At 45.6% G+C, this 21,626-nt stretch overlaps 1 protein-coding gene across 1 annotated transcript; it reads left to right on the forward strand.

Moving 5' to 3' along the window:
- Positions 1 to 19,315: 19,315 nt before the first annotated feature.
- On the forward strand, positions 19,316 to 20,129 carry LOC127341530 (pathogenesis-related protein PRB1-3-like). The gene has a single exon (XM_051367401.2). It carries the CDS (start codon positions 19,351 to 19,353, stop codon positions 19,861 to 19,863), a length of 513 nt encoding a protein of 170 aa, XP_051223361.1. The 5' UTR covers positions 19,316 to 19,350; the 3' UTR covers positions 19,864 to 20,129.
- The last annotated feature ends 1,497 nt before the right edge of the window (positions 20,130 to 21,626 follow it).

Consider the following 21,626-nt stretch of genomic DNA (forward strand, 5'->3'; position numbering starts at 1 on the left):
ATCTCTTGCAGCCCGACGGGTCACCAGTACACCTAGATGATGTCTCTCCAACACATCGTCGCTCCAATGTCGGTTCTTCGCCGCTTCCCCGAGTTTTATACTCCTCCGGCACACCACCTCCGGAGCCATATGGGCCATACGCTCCACCTCCGGCGCCATATGGTTCATACCCTCCGCCTCCGTATCCATACCCCCCACCACCTCCACATGCTCCACCTACAGGTAGCGGGAGTGGGACTGTACCTCCTTACCCACCACCTTCGTACGGTTCATACGCTCCACCCCCGTATCCATACGCACCATATGGTCCGTACCCCCCACCACCTCCTGAAGCCAGTGCTCCAAGCTTGGAGTCCGATGCCGCGAAAACAATCGTACCAACGCGTCCAAGGAGGCTTGACTGGATAACTACGGATGAGGAAAAACTACTTTACTTACCCATCACATATTTATTTCGGGGTTGGTTCTTCCTTGGATTTTTCACTAACAATACCTATTTCGGGGTAGGTTCATGCTTGGATTTTTAACTCCAAGGAATGTGTCGCTGGTAATTGCAAGACCGACAATATTTTTTGGGGTCAGATAGCTGCAACCTTCAACTCTACCTCGGATCCTGCCCGTCGTCGGACCTCGAAGCAACTGAAGGATCATTGGAACACCTACAACAATGGAGGTGTCCCTGTTCAATGCATACCACATCCAAGAAGAAGCGTTACGTCAGAGTGGAGCAGACGATGCAATGGTCATGAAGGCGGCAATGGAGAGGTACGCGAATGACAAAAGAGTGACTCAGCCGTTCAGACGGCACCACTGGTGGGAAGCTGTTCGCAATGAAGCGAAGTGGAAAGGACAACATGGTCCTGGTAGTGGAACGGCCGTCTGGGAGTTTCTGGTGAGTACAGCTCTAGCGAGGCGACGACGAAGGAGGAGCGTCCAACGGGCCGCGATAGGGCCAAGGCCGCGGCACGTAAGGATAGGAGGAAGGGGAAGGAATCCTCATCAAGCAGTGAGGTAGCAAGTAAATCCTTCGCGATGAAGAACATGTGGAATGGTTTAGTGAAGGCTAAGCTACTCAAGCAATGGAACAAAATGAAAGACCGATCAACCGCCGACATGAACGAAGCAGGAAAGCGCAAACATGCGAAGGCCATCCAGATGGTGGAAAAAGAGCTTGGTCCGGAAGATGATGACGACGAGGAGGAGGAGGAGGAGGAAGAGGAAGAGGAAGAGGAGTAGAATTTATTTTTTATTTTTTATGTAATTTTTAAAATTTATTATGCAATTTTATTAATTATTATGTAATCGGTAACATTTTGAGTTGAATAAAATAATTTTCTTGCATTATTTTGAATATCTAAAAAAATTTGAGTGAAATAACTTAATCTGAAAAAGAAATGATGATGTTGAGGAGAGAGAAGTGAGAGCTGACACTATAGCCCGTGCACTGGCACCGTGGGGTGAGAGTGAGGGTAAAAGCTGACGTAGCGAGGCTATAGTGGGCCGGGTGATGCATTGGCACCAGCCTTATATTTTATATTGCTTTTTTCCTGCGCGGAACAGTTTAACTTAATTGGCAGAAGACAAGTCTGAGGGAACTCAAGTCATCTGTAGTGTAAAGTGCAACTTTTAGCTTTTCTTTTTCTTCTTACACACGGTAATGATATGACATTTTCATGATGCCTCGTGATGACATTTTGACGATGCCACCTGAGACATTGTTGTACAAGTTGTAACCAATTGAATGCTCATAGTTGAATTAGCGCAGTAATTAAACTACCGTGACACACGGCAAATCGGCATAGTAATCTGCTGGGTTGCTCAACTCCACAGCACATATTGGATTTAGTAGGACCTGGCTAAGCAAGCCACGGAGGCAGCAGACACATCTGCTTGTTTTTTGTTTGGTACTAGCCAGTAAACTGAAGAGAAGACTCATAAAAAATGAACGTCCTTTGCAAATTGAAGGATTTGAGAAAAGGCGGTCATCTTTTTCATTTTCTTCTAGCAATCCAGTGATCGACGAGTGCGTGATATGCGGTCTATTGGTGCCCATCAACTTATCAAAATGAACGTACAGCTAACGATTTGTGTGTGCAAACAAAACAAGCCGTAAATGTTCTTGTAGAGGGATTTGATCAGGAAAGGCAATAGGAATTCTGGGCAGGTAGGGACCAGCGGGCCGGGTTTGGTTGCTGGGAATGCGGATTATCCAACCCCGCTTCGATTTTCTTTTTTACTTTTCCCTGCACCGATGGACAGTTGACCGCAATTGGCACGAGGCAAAGTTTAAGGCAAGCCTAGTCTTTTTCTTCTTGAGAAAAGACGATCGTCTCAACCTGTCAATAAATACACTATTTTTCCTACCATTTCAACCATTCCACCAAAAATGTTGGATTTTTTTAACTATGTCTCCTGTTATATTTTCTCAAAGATGAGGTCTCCAGTTTTTGCTAGGGTGGAACTTATCAATTGTTGGAATTCGCCTAGTAGGTACGTCTAGATAATATTTTTTTCAAGCTGAATCAAGTATAATAACCCCAAGCCTAGTCATTTGAGCCATTATTGTACAACAAGAAAACAGTTGAAAAAAATGCCCGCTCTTGAATCGGTGCAATGAACTACCATGACATACTATGAATCGGCAGAGTAATCTGCTAGGTAAGATAATTTGTGTCAACCTGCCAATAAATACACTATTTTTCCTACAATTTGCACAACCCCACGAAATATGTTAGATTTTTTTTAACTACGTCTCCCGTTACATTTTCTGTAACATCTTAAGTTTCAACCATCATAAACAAGAAATAGAAATTCCCCAAACTCAAATTTTGCAATTAACAAAAACTTTTTCTATACATATAGGGCCACATATAGATAAATGCATTTGAGTGATTTCTTTTGTGCAATTGCCATGATGAGTGTTAGTATGTGTAAACCTTACCATGTGAACCCTAACAAAGTTCACCAAACCCTAAATTGGGGAGAAATAAAGAAAATGGGAAAAACCCCTCTCTCACTCACATACCCTCTATGTAAAATAACCAACTCTCAACCAAGGCCAAGTTAGCTTGCCCCATTGCTTCTAAAATACTTCAATGTGATAAACTAACCCTTTTGCACCCTTGGATCAAGAATCAAACCAAAAGAAATCAAATTTTCTTCACACATGTGATAATGGTCACATCTCACAAAAATATTTTCTTCACCTCTTTACCCCTCTGTATTTCTCAAATCTTGAACTAAGCAAGGTCAACTAAAGCCAGGTCATCCAAGACCATGTCAAGGTGAGTAACTTTGGTGTTGACCACCCTCCCTAAAGTTGACTAGGTTGACCAGAACAAGAGGGCAAAGAGGGAACCCGGGAGAGAAAAGAAGATCACCCCAAATTTTGAAAACTTGCAAATCAATTCCAAATTGAGTGCCACCACCACCAATACATCACAATGTTTATATAAATGAGAATCACCAAAAAGATTTGCAAAATTCGAAAGAAAGTTTCTTGCGGGCATTTTATCGAACAGGTGGCAGGCAGCTTCTAGAATAAGTGAGACATGCTATTATCCAGTGGTTTTGACCCTAAACCACTTTGGCAAAGTGATCATCAGCCTCCCCTACACCCCCTGCCTCTAGCCCAGTGCTTGCATGGCTGAATAAAGTGGAGGAGAAACCCTAAAACATGCTACACAATGCCATGCCGGCCACCTTTGGCACTCCTCTCCCTAGCCCTTCCCTTGTCGTTTCTCCATGTCCTCGAGCATCCCTGGTGCATAAGGATCACGCCCGTACCACTGAATCGATCGGCATTGCACGGCCCTGCCCAGAACGCCCGTGTCCAAAACGCTCCAGGACGCGCCGGCCCGGCGTGGTGATCACGCTACGGACGCGCAAGGACGTCGTCCACTTACACGCCCTCGTCCTCGCCCCCGCATCCCTAGCGCCGCATCAAGCACCGCCTCTGCACCCTCTACGAGCTAGACGAACGCCCGTGCCTGCCCTGCACCGTCGCCGGCGCCCGAGACGAAATGATGCCGCGCGCCCAGTGATGGACATTGCACGCGCCCGAGCGATCCCATCCCCCTTTTGCCGCGCCAGCTACTCCTTGAGCATCTCCAGGACAAGGCCTACACGCTCCCGTCCTTCGCTTGCCCTTTCGCTTGCTGGAACCGCCACGCCATGGCCGCGCCCTTGCAGCACCCCCACGGCACCCTCGCCGCTATAAATAGAGGCCATCCCAGCAAGCTCCTCTCACACCACTCGACTCCCCTCTCACCACTGATCATCCTCACCACCTCAATTCGTTCGATTGCCGCCGGAGGAGGAAGAATTTCAAGATCGGAGCCGCCGGGGGACGCAGCTCACCGTCGACGATTGGCGCCGCCCCAAGCGCCGCCGCTGCTCCCAACCTCTTCCTCATCGACTACACCTTCACCGCGCATATTGCCTGAGTCCTGCATCGGCCTGGTAGGCTCCCCGACCCCCTACCGCCGCCGTGCCCTCGTCGGAATCCCGCCGGGGACGACGACGCTCCCCAGCCCTTGATCTCAGTTCTAATCCAACGGCCGTTCTCTCGCGTACCGGTTCGGCGTTTAAATAGGCGCCGACAGGTGGCCCCCACCCTGTCAGCGCGGCCCGAGCGCGCCAGCCGCGTGTTGGGCTGCGAAGTGCTGCCGAATCTCGTTTCGGCCCAATTACTTTTCCCGCCCAGCCCAAAAATTTAAATCTGGTTTATTCTTTAATTCAAATTTGCTCTGCTGAATGTTTAGTAAAAATTGAATAGTTTAAATTCTACCAAACCAAATCTAGCAAACTTTATACCGTTGGAAAGCTCATGAAATTTCCCATCCAATGCCACTGGCCCCCTCTCCATTTTCGTTGTAGAATTAATTTGACAAAAAAGACAAGACAGGGACTTTTACACATTCAAACTTTATTTAAAATTCAACCAAAATAGATTTTTGAGTAATTCCAATTCTAATAAATCCTAAATGATGTCCTCTAATTGATTATGCAATAACATAGCCCTGTTGTTTGTATGATCATGGACTAGAGCAAATAAAATGGCTATGTAGTCATTTCTAGAGCATTTTTAAGTGGAATTCAAACTCAACCCCAATATGAGAATTACCTCTCATTTAAATTTTGATCCTAAGTACTAATAACCAGGGGGAATGACTTAGGCTAATGAACCCTTGAGAATTATTACTTAGAGATTTTAATTCATTTAAATGCTAAGTTCTTAAAACTTTGTGAAGTGTAACACTTCTATTAAATTGAACTCACATATAATAGATATGAAATGTTGACTTTGGGGTCAACCTATATTTCATACCCTATTATTATATGGAGAGATTAAATCTTAATATTAAGTAATGCAAAGAAATGGAATCCTTTAAAGACCTACATATCAAATTTAAGAAATAGGAATAATGAGAGGAAAGTATTTTCTTTCTAATAAAGACCAATCCTATAATCCACCATGCCATGTTTGATTGATGATAGGACTAGTGTGTGAACTAGTTTTGAGTGACTCTAGTTAGCATGTGAGCTTGGTTTAGTATTTATACCTCGTATTCGTATATAGACGCTAGTAACGAGGAATACCAAGAAGAGGAGGGCTACTCTCAGGAAGAAGAAGAGAACTTCGATAACTACCCAGCTCAAGGCAAGCTAACCCTTGCTAAACACAAGTGCTTAGCTCTACAAGAGCAAAGGCACCATCACACCTTTTTTTTTTATGTATTTACCTATCCCATGTTTTTTACTTACAATTGCTTTTGCTTATGTATTTCAAAGTACCCTTTTTATTTATGATTCCCTTGTCTAGAGTAGAACAAGAGTATCAAAGTTAGCCTAAGCAAATAAAGCTAGATAGCACCCCTCTCACATAGTTGCTAGTGCTAATCAATTAAAATTGACTACTCTAGATGGGAACATTTGTGAAGTGAACATAAGTGAAAGATTTTTGAAGGTGAATATGACCAAGAGAAGATGGTGATTTTTGATAAAACTGATAGTGGGGTTTGAATGCGATACCCTTCCAATGATACAAGTACCCCCACAATACCTGATTATGGGTAGGGCTTAACTAGAAACTTGTGTATTTTAGTATGGGTTCCCTCTGAACAAACATCATAGGGGTTACGCTGCGGCTGCCTCCGTTACTTGTGGATTGATGTTGAAGTGAGGTGAATATACGGCCCAAGCCCTGTGCAGTTCCCGGGTTGACTGCGGTTTCCACCGGGAGGCCAAGCTCATGGGGAGAGGTGCTCATACTAGCATATATAAGTGAAAGGTTTCGATTGATGATCCGCGCATCGTGTTACGATGATTCGAGGTTACCCTCGACGGATGTAATCAAAAGTTGTGGCACAAGAGTACAACCTCTGCAGAGTGTTAAACCTATTCGAATAGCCGTGTCCACGGTTACGGACGATTGGAAAGGCCATACTATCTCCGTTATCATTAAAATGTTTTGGGTTCTAGAAATGAATGGTGTTTTGAAAGGTGACATTATGGTGATCCATAATGTGGTGTGGGAACGACACTAATGTTCCCACTTGAGTTAGTCTAGCACATGAATTAGGCTTTTACCAAAGATTTATGAAACTAAAACTTGGCTTTATGCAAATCAACCTAGAGCTTAGCACCCCCTTACACTTAATGAGTATTTCTCTTAGAGTTAGTTTGCGAGTACTTTAAAAGTACTCATGGCTTTGCCCTGGCTATTCAAATGCCAGACTATGAAGGAGAGCACCAGTATCAGGATGACGGACAACAGGACGTCTACGATAACTAGGATCATCTTCTAACGTCAAGCGTTGCCTGTGGAATATATCGTCCACTACTACTTCGCTTCCGCTACTATGTGTGATGTTGAACAATATATTTGTGTAATATTGGATCATGTGATCTATGGTTGTGAGACAATATGTGTTGTAATAAAGGATGACTCTATGCTACTTACTATTATGTCTCGCAAAAACATTATTCCTGGGATTGCGATGTACGGCATAATAGGCATCTGGACTTAAAAATCCGGGTGTTGACAAGTTGGTATCAGAGCCATTGTTTGACCTTAGGAGACCCTAGTTAGAATGGACGCTCAAAAACTTAGTTTCAAATTTCATGAGTTGACTAGTTATGAAAATCTTATTCACCTCCTTACCTTGAAGAGTCTTTTACAAACTTCAAATTCATGCCCTTCTTCTAAGAGAATTAAAATTTGGAACACTGGCACTTATCTAACTTAATCATCTCATCTCTCTACAGATGGATCACGTTGTGGACGCGCAGCCCTTTCTCCAGACTGAGTTCTATCAGTTGGGGAACGGTGGAGAGATCATCTTCGAGAGGGACCTCTTCTCCCTCTCCGAATTCCTCGGGCGCCCACCACCGGAAGTCTTTGGCGGAATGCTGAATGACCAACCCGGTGGTCAACTTCAGTGGGTGATCATGGTGGACCTTCGTGGGAGGTTCACACTCCCAATGAGCGCAAGGATCCAGTTCTCATTCAGGGAGAACAACTGGGCGGATGGTCTCGCAAGGACTTCAGGAAGGACTCGCACGTCTGTGCGGGCAAAACTTCATGGACTTCACCGACAGTCGCTTTGTGCACTATGCAAGGCACAACTCACTCGGAGTGCCAATGAACCTGCCGTCACACCCGCAGCTTCGCCACCATGTTGACCATCTGGACTTCATGCTGAGCGAGACCCGCATCGACCTCGACAACTCCCGCGAATACGCCAACCACACTCACATCCCGTTGGCGCAGCAGGCGGAGACCATCAAGGTCATCGCCGGAGAACGCAGGGCACTCCGCCGTGCCAACCAGAAGAAGGATTACACCATCAACCGCCTGAAGGCCAGGATCGCCACTCTGAAGGCGACCATCGCTGCACAAGCTGAGCAGATCCAGGAGCTGGAGGGTGAAGAAGAAGGGGAGAACATCCAGGGAGACGGCTACTCCTACGTCAGCAACGACGATGACTACGAAGAGGAGGAAGACGAAGACCTGGAGTTCCACCCTTACGAGGATGGCCACGAGCACCTCGATGCCGGGATGGACAATGTCTACCCTATCAACGTCGATGGCGAGTAGTCCCGTCTGAGCACATGCGCCCCGTGTTACGTATTGGTCCTTTGTACCCACCCCATGTATCGTAGTTTGTTGAAAGGGTTCTTAAAACCCTCCTAACATTTGGCTTGTAATATGTGCTACCTCCATGACTATGTTTGTGTGTGTGTAATATTATTATTATGAAACAAGTTAAGTTGTATTATCCCAAAATGAGCCATAGACATTTCCCTCTTATCTCATGATCCCTATCACTGTTCAGATGGCACCCCCAACTCGCAACATGACTCAGGAGGCAATGCTGCAGATGCTGCAACAGATGTTGGCTGATAGAGAAGTTGAGAGAGCTGAACGGCAAGCCAACCTAGCTGCACTTCAACAACTTGCTCAGGGCAATCAAGGCCACGGAAACCACGACCACCCAGGGTCAAAGCTGAAAAACTTCCAGAACACTAACCCACCTGTGTTCAACAAGACGGAGGAACCCCTCGATGCTGATGATTGGCTCCAGACTATGGAGAACAATCTCGAGGTTGCCGGAGTGGAGGACAACGAGAAGGTGTTGTTCGCCACCCACTATCTGGCTGGACCTGCACGTGCCTGGTGGACGAGTACCCGCGCCTTACATGCGGGGAACCTGATGACTTGGGAAGACTTCAAACTCAAGTTTAGCAAGTATCATGTGCCCCGGGTTTGATTAAGAAGATGAGGGATGAGTTCGAGGGAACTGAAGCAAGGCAGAATGACCGTGGTAGAATACCGCGACAAGTTCCTCACCTTGTCAAGGTACGCCCCGGACGAGACGGACACCGTCGAGAAGAGAAAGGAGAGGTTTCTGAATGGACTGCATGATGAGATGCAGACGGTGCTGATCAACATTCCCTTTGCTGATCTAGAAGCCCTTGTTGACTCCGCCATTCAGATGGAGGGGAAGATACACCAAGCCAATGAGAACCGCAAGCGACGTATGATGAACCGAGTGGGCCCAAAGCAACCACCAAAAGTATCGTCCCAACTCAGGTGGAGGTTTCGCCCAAGAAACAACAAGCCCCCGATGCGTAATCCACGTCCGAGTTATCGTAACAGGAGTGGAGGAAACCCCAGTGCGGAGGACACAACAACTACAACAACAACCACAAAGCAACTTCAACCGCGCCCCACCTCGCGCCCCCAACAATAACTCCAACACTGCTCCGAGGCGGGAGCAATGCTGTTCCCATCACCCCCAAGGACAAGTCCACCTACAAGCTGCTACGAGTGCGGAGTAGCTGGGCACTTTTCCTATGAGTGCCCCAAGAAGCTCGCCAAGACCGCCGCCAACACCTCGGGCCTGCGCAGCAGTCGGCGTCGTGTCACCACCAACAAGAAGTTCGCCCCCAACAACCCGAACAACCGCAACGGCCGCCTCTACCACATGAATGCAGAAGAAGCTCAGGAAGCCCCAGACGTTGTGCTGGGTATGTTCTCTGTTAACTCAATACCCGCAAGAGTGCTGTTTGATTAGAGCATCGCATTCATTCATTACCGAAGATTTTGCATGCACTAGTAAGATTCAACCCATCAGTTTGAAGCATGTCATGATAGTTCAAATACCTGGATCAACAACTAAAGCTAGAAAAATTTGCAAAGATGTGCCCATCAGAATACATGAAATAGATTTCTATGCAAATTTGATTGTTATGGGAGAAAAAGGAATGGAATAAGTCCTGGGAATGGACTGGATGTCGAAACATCAAGGACTGATTGAAAGTGCCAAGAAGGCCATCACCATGACTAGTAGCACCGGAATAATAGCTCGAACACATATCCGAAAAAGATGCCCCGAAATTTTACCTGTAACCAAAGCCTAGCCAAACCCACCTTGGACCAGATCAGGGTCGTTTGTCGATATCCTGATGTGTTCCCGGATGATCTACCCGGTATGCCCCCAGATCGGGATATCGAGTTTATCATCGAGTTAATCCCCGGAACCGGACCCATAGCCCAGAGAGCCTACAGCATGAACCCGGCAGAGTTAGTGGAACCGAAGAAACAAATGGATGATATGCTATTCAAAGGTCTGATTCAACCAAGTGCGTCACCCTGGAGATCACCAGTTTTGTTTGTGGATAAAAAGGACGGTGCCACTCGTTTGGTTACGGACTATCGTAAGCTTAACGATGTCACCATTAAGAATAAGTATCCGTTGCCCAAGATAGAAGATCTGTTTGACCAGCTGACCGGAGCCCGAGTATTCTCAAAGATTGATCTGCGGACAGGATACCATCAGTTGAAGATTCGTGCCACCGATATCCCCAAAACTGCCTTTACCACCCGATATGGATTGTATGAGTACAATGTCATGTCATTTGGATTGACCAATGCCCCCGCTTACTTCATGAATCTCATGAATAAGATCTTTATGAACTTCCTGGACAAGTTTGTGGTTGTCTTCATCGACGACATCCTCATATACTCCAAGTCCGAGGAAGAACATGAGCAACATTTGGAAGTAGTCCTAGATACCCTTCGGGAACATCAGTTGTATGCCAAGTTCAGCAAGTGTGAGTTCTGGTTGAAGGAAGTAGGATTTTTTGGGTCACATCTTGTCAGTAGGAGGAATTGCCGTTGACCCCGCAAAAATCAAGACTGTTGAAGAATGGAAAGCCCCAACCACTCAGACCGAAGTCCGTGCTTTTCTCGGATTGGCGGGATATTACCGCCGATTCGTTGAAGGATTCTCGAGTATAGCAAGACCGATGACTCAATTGTTGAAGAAGGACCGGAAGTTCGAATGGACCGACAAGTGTGAAGAGAGCTTTCAACAGCTCAAATTAAGATTGACAACAGCCCCAATATTGGTTATGCCGGATATTACCAAGCCCTTTGATGTGTACTGTGACGCCTCCAAGATTGGTCTTGGATGTGTGCTGATGCAAGAACGCAAAGTGATATCTTACCTATCAAGACAGTTGAAGCAGCATGAACAGAACTACCCAACCCATGACCTAGAGCTAGCAGCGGTGGTGTTAGCCCTGAAAGTATGGCGTCATTACCTCATGGGTAATCGATGCGAGGTTTATTCGGATCACAAGAGCCTGAAGTATATCTTCACGCAGAAGGAGCTGAATATGAGACAGCGCAGATGGATAGAGTTAATCAAGGATTACGACATGGAAATCCACTATCACCCCGGCAAGGCCAATGTGGTAGCAGATGCTCTGAGTAGACTGCCGTGTCAGTTAAACTCCATGTTAGCAATTGAGCAACCTAGCCTGTTTGAAGAGTTTGAACAGTTTAGACTTGAACTGGTTAGCGAAGGATACCTTGCCAGCATTGAACTCCAACCCACCCTGATTAGTCAGATCAAAGAAGCCCAGAAAGGAAATGCTAGCATTGACGGAATCAAGAACCAAATAGCCGCCGGAAAGGCACCAGGATTCACCATAGATAAAGAAGGAGTGCTATGGTATAACAAGCGCCTTGTGCATGCGTCGGACTCAGAATTAAAGCAAGTTATCCTGAAGGAAGCTCACGACACCCTATACTCCATTCACCCCGGAGGAACCAAGATGTACCAGGATTTGAAGGAACAATTCTGGTGGCATGGAATGAAGAGAGAAATTGGAAGCTACATCGCCAAGTGTGACATCTGTCAAAGAGTCAAAGCAGAACACCAACGCCCCGCAGGACTGTTGCAACCCCTACAGATTCCCGAATGGAAGTGGGATTCCGTAGGAATGGACTTCATCACCGGACTGCCCAAGTCTAGTAAAGGAAATGATTCCATCTGGGTAGTGGTCGACAGACTGACCAAAGTCGCCCACTTCATCCCCGTCAAGACCACCTATCAGGGACCGAGACTCGCAGAGCTATATATCTCAAGGATAGTCAGCCTGCACGGAACACCGAAGTCGATAGTATCCGACAGAGGATCCCAATTCACCTCCAGATTCTGGCAGAAAGTCCATGAAGGACTCGGAACTCGCCTGAATTTCAGCACAGCCTATCACCCGCAGACAGATGGACAGACTGAAAGAGTCAACCAGATATTAGAAGATATGTTGAGAGCATGTGTGCTAGAGTATGGATCTAAGTGGGAAGACTGCTTGCCGTATGCAGAATTCTCGTACAACAACAGCTACCAGGCCAGCTTGCAGATGGCCCCCTTCGAAGCACTGTACGGAAGGAAGTGCCGTACCCCTCTGAATTGGTCAGAAGTAGGAGAGAGTCAAATCTTTGGACCCGATATTCTCCGAGAAGCTGAAGAGAAGGTTCACAAGATCCGCGAGTACCTCAAGACAGCCCAATCAAGACAGAAAAGCTACGCCGACAAGAGACGCCGAGAAATGACCTTCGAGATCGGAGACTTCGTCTATCTCAAAGTGTCCCCTCTCAAGGGAATGCAGAGATTCCAGCTTAAGGGAAAGCTCGCACCCCGATATGTCGGACCTTTCAAGGTCCTGAGTCGCCGAGGAGAGGTATCCTATCAGCTGGAGTTACCGGAAGAAATGTCAGCGGTGCATAATGTGTTTCACATCTCGCTACTCCGGAAGTGTTTAGAAGTGCCTGAGAAGACCGAGGTTTTCAAGAACATCGACCATCGAGCTGTGGATATCAACTCAGATCTGACATACCGCGAAGTACCTATTCGCATCTTGGAAGAAGCTTTCAGAACCACCCGTACTCGAAGTATCAAGTTTCTGAAGATCCAATGGAGTAACCACACCGAAGAAGAAGCCACTTGGGAGAGAGAAGACTTTATGAGGACTGAGTACCCAGATCTCTTTAGTACCTAGTTTTCTCAGATCTCGGGACGAGATCTTTTGTAAGGGGGAAGGGTTTGTAACATCTTAAGTTTCAACCATCATAAACAAGAAATAGAAATTCCCCAAACTCAAATTTTGCAATTAACAAAAACTTTTTCTATACATATAGGGCCACATATAGATAAATGCATTTGAGTGATTTCTTTTGTGCAATTGCCATGATGAGTGTTAGTATGTGTAAACCTTACCATGTGAACCCTAACAAAGTTCACCAAACCCTAAATTGGGGAGAAATAAAGAAAATGGGAAAAACCCCTCTCTCACTCACATACCCTCTATGTAAAATAACCAACTCTCAACCAAGGCCAAGTTAGCTTGCCCCATTGCTTCTAAAATACTTCAATGTGATAAACTAACCCTTTTGCACCCTTGGATCAAGAATCAAACCAAAAGAAATCAAATTTTCTTCACACATGTGATAATGGTCACATCTCACAAAAATATTTTCTTCACCTCTTTACCCCTCTGTATTTCTCAAATCTTGAACTAAGCAAGGTCAACTAAAGCCAGGTCATCCAAGACCATGTCAAGGTGAGTAACTTTGGTGTTGACCACCCTCCCTAAAGTTGACTAGGTTGACCAGAACAAGAGGGCAAAGAGGGAACCCGGGAGAGAAAAGAAGATCACCCCAAATTTTGAAAACTTGCAAATCAATTCCAAATTGAGTGCCACCACCACCAATACATCACAATGTTTATATAAATGAGAATCACCAAAAAGATTTGCAAAATTCGAAAGAAAGTTTCTTGCGGGCATTTTATCGAACAGGTGGCAGGCAGCTTCTAGAATAAGTGAGACATGCTATTATCCAGTGGTTTTGACCCTAAACCACTTTGGCAAAGTGATCATCAGCCTCCCCTACACCCCTGCCTCTAGCCCAGTGCTTGCATGGCTGAATAAAGTGGAGGAGAAACCCTAAAACATGCTACACAATGCCATGCCGGCCACCTTTGGCACTCCTCTCCCTAGCCCTTCCCTTGTCGTTTCTCCATGTCCTCGAGCATCCCTGGTGCATAAGGATCACGCCCGTACCACTGAATCGATCGGCATTGCACGGCCCTGCCCAGAACGCCCGTGTCCAAAACGCTCCAGGACGCGCCAGCCGGCGTGGTGATCACGCCCTGGACGCGCAAGGACGTCGTCCACTTACACGCCCTCGTCCTCGCCCTGCATCCCTAGCGCCGCATCAAGCACCGCCTCTGCACCCTCTACGAGCTAGACGAACGCCCGTGCCTGCCCTGCACCGTCGCCGGCGCCCGAGACGAAATGATGCCGCGCGCCCAGTGATGGACATTGCACGCGCCCGAGCGATCCCATCCCCCTTTACCGCGCGGCTACTCCTTGAGCATCTCCAGGACAAGGCCTACACGCTCCCGTCCTTCGCTTGCCCTTTCGCTTGCCGGAACCGCCACGCCATGGCCGCGCCCTTGCAGCACCCCACGGCACCCTCGCCGCTATAAATAGAGGCCATCCCAGCAAGCTCCTCTCACACCACTCGACTCCCCTCTCACCACTGATCATCCTCACCACCTCAATTCGTTCGATTGCCGCCGGAGGAGGAAGAATTTCAAGATCGGAGCCGCCGGGGGACGCAGCTCACCGTCGACGATTGGCGCCGCCCCAAGCGCCGCCGCTGCTCCCAACCTCTTCCTCATCGACTACACCTTCACCGCGCATATTGCCTGAGTCCTGCATCGGCCTGGTAGGCTCCCCGACCCCCTACCGCCGCCGTGCCCTCGTCGGAATCCCGCCGGGGACGACGACGCTCCCCAGCCCTTGATCTCAGTTCTAATCCAACGGCCGTTCTCTCGCGTACCGGTTCGGCGTTTAAATAGGCGCCGACAGGTGGCCCCCACCCTGTCAGCGCGGCCCGAGCGCGCCAGCCGCGTGTTGGGCTGCGAAGTGCTGCCGAATCTCGTTTCGGCCCAATTACTTTTCCCGCCCAGCCCAAAAATTTAAATCTGGTTTATTCTTTAATTCAAATTTGCTCTGCTGAATGTTTAGTAAAAATTGAATAGTTTAAATTCTACCAAACCAAATCTAGCAAACTTTATACCGTTGGAAAGCTCATGAAATTTCCCATCCAATGCCACTGGCCCCCTCTCCATTTTCGTTGTAGAATTAATTTGACAAAAAAGACAAGACAGGGACTTTTACACATTCAAACTTTATTTAAAATTCAACCAAAATAGATTTTTGAGTAATTCCAATTCTAATAAATCCTAAATGATGTCCTCTAATTGATTATGCAATAACATAGCCCTGTTGTTTGTATGATCATGGACTAGAGCAAATAAAATGGCTATGTAGTCATTTCTAGAGCATTTTTAAGTGGAATTCAAACTCAACCCCAATATGAGAATTACCTCTCATTTAAATTTTGATCCTAAGTACTAATAACCAGGGGGAATGACTTAGGCTAATGAACCCTTGAGAATTATTACTTAGAGATTTTAATTCATTTAAATGCTAAGTTCTTAAAACTTTGTGAAGTGTAACACTTCTATTAAATTGAACTCACATATAATAGATATGAAATGTTGACTTTGGGGTCAACCTATATTTCATACCCTATTATTATATGGAGAGATTAAATCTTAATATTAAGTAATGAAAAGAAATGGAATCCTTTAAAGACCTACATATCAAATTTAAGAAATAGGAATAATGAGAGGAAAGTATTTTCTTTCTAATAAAGACCAATCCTATAATCCACCATGCCATGTTTGATTGATGATAGGACTAGTGTGTGAACTAGTTTTGAGTGACTCTAGTTAGCATGTGAGCTTGGTTTAGTATTTATACCTCGTATTCGTATATAGACGCTAGTAACGAGGAATACCAAGAAGAGGAGGGCTACTCTCAGGAAGAAGAAGAGAACTTCGATAACTACCCAGCTCAAGGCAAGCTAACCCTTGCTAAACACAAGTGCTTAGCTCTACAAGAGCAAAGGCACCATCACACCTTTTTTTTTATGTATTTACCTATCCCATGTTTTTTACTTACAATTGCTTTTGCTTATGTATTTCAAAGTACCCTTTTTATTTATGATTCCCTTGTCTAGAGTAGAACAAGAGTATCAAAGTTAGCCTAAGCAAATAAAGCTAGATAGCACCCCTCTCACATAGTTGCTAGTGCTAATCAATTAAAATTGACTACTCTAGATGGGAACATTTGTGAAGTGAACATAAGTGAAAGATTTTTGAAGGTGAATATGACCAAGAGAAGATGGTGATTTTTGATAAAACTGATAGTGGGGTTTGAATGCGATACCCTTCCAATGATACAAGTACCCCCACAATACCTGATTATGGGTAGGGCTTAACTAGAAACTTGTGTATTTTAGTATGGGTTCCCTCTGAACAAACATCATAGGGGTTACGCTGCGGCTGCCTCCGTTACTTGTGGATTGATGTTGAAGTGAGGTGAATATACGGCCCAAGCCCTGTGCAGTTCCCGGGTTGACTGCGGTTTCCACCGGGAGGCCAAGCTCATGGGGAGAGGTGCTCATACTAGCATATATAAGTGAAAGGTTTCGATTGATGATCCGCGTACTGTGTTACGATGATTCGAGGTTACCCTCGACGGATGTAATCAAAAGTTGTGGCACAAGAGTACAACCTCTGCAGAGTGTTAAACCTATTCGAATAGCCGTGTCCACGGTTACGGACGATTGGAAAGGCCATACTATCTCCGTTATCATTAAAATGTTTTGGGTTCTAGAAATGAATGGTGGTTTGAAAGGTGACATTATGGTGATCCATAATGTGGTGTGGGAACGACACTAATGTTCCCACTTGAGTTAGTCTAGCACATGAATTAGGCTTTTACCAAAGATTTATGAAACTAAAACTTGGCTTTATGCAAATCAACCTAGAGCTTAGCACCCCCTTACACTTAATGAGTATTTCTCTTAGAGTTAGTTTGCGAGTACTTTAAAAGTACTCATGGCTTTGCCCTGGCTATTCAAATGCCAGACTATGAAGGAGAGCACCAGTATCAGGATGACGGACAACAGGACGTCTACGATAACTAGGATCATCTTCTAACGTCAAGCGTTGCCTGTGGAATATATCGTCCACTACTACTTCGCTTCCGCTACTATGTGTGATGTTGAACAATATATTTGTGTAATATTGGATCATGTGATCTATGGTTGTGAGACAATATGTGTTGTAATAAAGGATGACTCTATGCTACTTACTATTATGTCTCGCAAAAACATTATTCCTGGGATTGCGATGTACGGCATAATAGGCATCTGGACTTAAAAATCCGGGTGTTGACATTTTCCCAATGATGAGGTCCCCAGTTAGTGATCATATTTTTTAACTACGTCCAGATAATAATTTTTCCTAGTTGAGTCAACTATAATAAGTTTAATAAGCATAGCTACCGAGAAGATAACATGACCTGGCTAAGCAAGCAAGTAGGAAGCGCGCACACACATATTCATATGTACATGCATGCATGCATGCAGCGATGGAGCGTGCTTCTTTTTCTTTGGTTCCTTCCGAGCCCGTCCATGATACAAGGGAAGACTCATCAGAATGAAACGTATTTTTCAAATTGAGTGATTTGAGAAAATCCAATCATTTCTTTTTATTTTCTTCTAAGGATCCAGTGATCAACGAGTGTGTGCGGAACTGCGATAGGAAGTCTGAGCGTTCACGAATCACAGAATAGGCTGTTTTCATAGGAAAGAACAAATACTATCAATTGCTTAGCAAGGTGGGATCGACTAATCACACGGTCTGTTGTGCTTCCCTTGGCGGTGGTGGAAAACGAAAAGATATTTTTCCTCACGTGGTAGGTACCAACATGGTTTATCGTCAGCTGGGCAAGCCAATGCCTCGTCATGAAATTTTGATGATGATGCCATTTGAGCCATTCTTATACAAGTAGCAAATAGTTGAATGCTCAACAAATGGAACCGCTGAATAAGTGTACTAAACTATCATTACACATGATGTAATTGTTGTATACTAATCTGCTGCCCGGCATGCTGATTCTCATCCTGCTAATAAAAGCATATATTTCTTTTCGCCATTTGCTCAATTCCATGACACATGTTGGATTTTTGTAACTACGTCTTGGGTTACTTTTTCCTAACAATGAGGTCCCAAATTTACTTATTAGGTTGAATTTCTGGCCTAGCAGATTTTTCCCAGTACGTTGAGATATTCCTTTTTCTATTTGACTCCAGTATAACGACTCCAAGCTTGAGACATTTGGAAGATGCCCCGTGATGACATTTTGATGATGCCTCAAGTGAGACATTGTGGTACAAGTTGCAACTCTCTGAATGCTCACCGTTGAATTAATGCACTAATTAAACTACCGTGACACACGGTAAATCGGCAGATAATCTCCTGGGTAAGCTAATTCATCTCAACTTGCCCATAAATAGATTTTTTTTCACAGTTTGCACAGCTCCATGGCACATATTGGATTTAGTAGGACCTGGCTAAGCAAGTCATGGAGGCAGCACACACACGTATTCATATGTACATACAACGTTGAAGCATCCTTATTTTTGTTGGTACTAGCCAGTAAGCCGAAGAGAAGACTCATAAAAAACGAACGTCTTTTTCAAATTGAGGGATTTGAGAAAAGGCGATCGTCCTTTTCATTTTCTTCTAGCGATCCAGTGATCGAGGAGTGCGTGATGATCTGCAATCTATTGGAGCCCAGCAGCTCATCAAAACATTTATTTGTACAAACAAAGAAAGGCGCAGATGTTCTTGTTGAGGGATTTGAGGAAAGGCAGTAGTCTGTTTTTACAGGCAAAGCCAAATCCTATAATTAATTAGCAAGGGTGAGATTAATGACACGGTCTATTATGCTTCCCTTGGAGCCAGCAGGGTTTGCTTCCTGCGCAGGCGGATCATCCAACCCCGCTTAGATTTTCTTTTGCCTTTACAGTGCATCGAAGGATAGTTGACTGCAATTGGCACGGGGCTAAGTTTAAGGCAAGCCTAGTATTTTTCTTCTTACACTTGCCCATAAAATTTTGATGATGCCATTTGAGCAATTCTTGTGGAAGTAGCAAATAGTTGAATTGTTGTACTAAATTATCATTACATATGATGAATTGGCGGACTAATCTGCTTTCTTGGAAGCTAATGCTCATCTTTCCAATAAAAAACATAGATTTTTTTTCACAGTGTGCACAAATCCACTATGCATGTTGGATTTTTGTAACTACGTCTCTACTTTTTCCTAACGATGAGGTCCCTAATTACTTATTGCGTTGAACTTTTGAACTATTGGATTTTGCCTAGTATGTTGAGATATTTTTTTCTTCTAATTGACTCAAGTATAATTACTTCAAGCTTAGCATCTTATAGAAGCTACCCATCGAGCTACCTTTTGCACTAGTATAAATACATAACTCACCGTGGCAGCCCATCTCATCAACTCACACACATACACATACTTATTTCCTTGAGTTTGTAGGAAGGCATGGCCGAGATGAAGTACTCACCGAAGCAGCTAGTTGCAGTACTGTTCTTAGCTCTTGCGTCCACCATGATCGTCACTGCCCAGAACACGGTGCAGGATATGTTGGACGCGCACAACACGGTGCGCGCCAGCGTCGGTGTGCCACCGGTGGTGTGGGATGACACGGTGGCGACGTACGCGGATGCGTTCGCGGAGAAACGCCGTGCCGACTGCCTTTTTGAATTCTCTCCACTAGGCCGCCCATACGGAGAGAATGTCTTCGTGGGAACCGGTTCCGAATGGAATTATGTGGACGCCCTGAACTGGTGGGTAGCGGAGAAGCAGTACTACGACCACGCCACCAACACCTGCTCCGCGCCTCCTGGTAAGTCGTGCGATGCATACAAGCAGGTGGTGTGGAGGGACACGACGGCCATAGGGTGCCAAGGTCTCGTCTGTGATGGCAACGCTGGCGTGTATGTCATATGCGACTACAGCCCGCCGGGCAACGTGGTGGGGCAGACTCCATATTAGACTACGCATGCATGTACCCTAGCAGCGTGGTGCAGTAATAAATAACTAAGAAACACTGATAGTGTTTGATCAGTGTTTGACTGACTAAGAATTCACATAATTCTTAGTCGAATGATGGCACCCACGTTTGTGTTTGTGTGGTCCGAATCCCTCCTCCCTTTCACTCTTGTATCGTTATGAGCTTTGATTGTGTTTGTATTTTTCTATAACCTTTGGCTTGGTGTGTACGTGTTCCTATTTCAACTTGTTATTGTGATTGCATCTCAGATTGGACGTGGATGGGTTTCTAACTTACTAGACATGGACAAAACCAAAAAAAGGTAGATGGATATAGCATTTGAAAGAGTACGTTACTAATTAACCTCGCTTATAAACAAGACAAAAAATAACTAAAATCAAATATTAAACCAAATACCCCCTTCTTCCTGTAGTACAAGATAGGCTCTTCCCCTAGGTCTACTTCCTCCGACTCGATCTTCCTGATCTTATAGCTCAGATGTACACAATAGAAAAAGGGATATGAATTCCGTAGCAAATAGTAAACTAGGTAATAGGTTATGACCTTGTGCATGTATTAGAATGATTCGCGTGCGAGGATATCCCCATTGAAATGAGGGAGATATGACCTTCTGCATATATCAGTTTGTTAGAGGAGACACTCTGGACAGAGCCAACTCCGGGGCATCGACTACCGTCTCCTCTGCTGGTCGGCTATCTCCTGCTTCGGCGGTGGCAAGCGTGGAAGGCACTAGTAGGAAACGCTTACAAGTGGTGCACCATATCCTATTACCCGTGACGCATGACCATCTCCCACTGTTATCACGCTCCTAGTATTACCTTAACTGTGGCGCATAGGGTTAGTGCGCCACTAGCATGTGCACAGACCAATGGCACACGACAGGGTTGCGCCGTTGGTCTTTATTCTATACTTTTTCGGAAAAGGGATCTAGCCGGTTGGCCTGAGGCACGTGGTGAGCGAAAATTAAATTCTAATTCTAAAACGCAGGAGATTTCCAAAAAAAATTCATTCATTGAAAGATAATTTAAATAGAAAATACAGAAGGGAAAATAAATCATAGCTATTGCCGGCACGCTTCCTGCGCCGGCATCGACAGCGTTGCCGCCTACTCGTTGTCCTTGTACTGGATGAGGTCAAGCAGGATTGGCAGCATCCACGACCCCTGCTGCATCCACGCAGGGTACTTTGGTCATGTCGGTGGCCCTGCTGTGGTGGCAGCGGGCACTAGGACCATCTGCCACTCCCACATGGCCTGCAGCGTTAGTGGTGGAGGTGGCGGCAGGGACACGGACGAATACATCTAGCTCCTCCCAGACCCATTTGGGCTCCTCCGCCTTCAAACCCTCGATGGCCCGCGTGATGGACGTGGCCTCGCCATAGTTTTCTGACACGAGCACCTCTGCTTCACTGGCGGGATGCGCACCCTCATCGTCATCACCATCTTCCGCCTCCTCGTTGTCAGTGGCCCCTGCGAGGTCGTCGTAGTCCTCACCAGGAAGGAAGTCGTGCATCTCTGTGGTTGCACTATTTTTTACACCATATATTTTGGAGCTTTTCTTAAAACAACTATACCCCTATATCAAGAAACGAAGGGAGTATATTTTAATATTTAATTAATGAAATGAAGTACTCAAAATTTATTTAAAGATAAGGATATCCCAAATGGGCCACCAAATAGCAGCGCATGAAGGGTGCCAGCCAAGCATCCAAGGGAAAGGGTAGGCCGGTGGCCCAAGGTGGGCCG

Source organism: Lolium perenne, chromosome 1, assembly GCF_019359855.2.
Source record: "Lolium perenne isolate Kyuss_39 chromosome 1, Kyuss_2.0, whole genome shotgun sequence".
Classification (NCBI taxonomy): domain Eukaryota; kingdom Viridiplantae; phylum Streptophyta; class Magnoliopsida; order Poales; family Poaceae; genus Lolium; species Lolium perenne.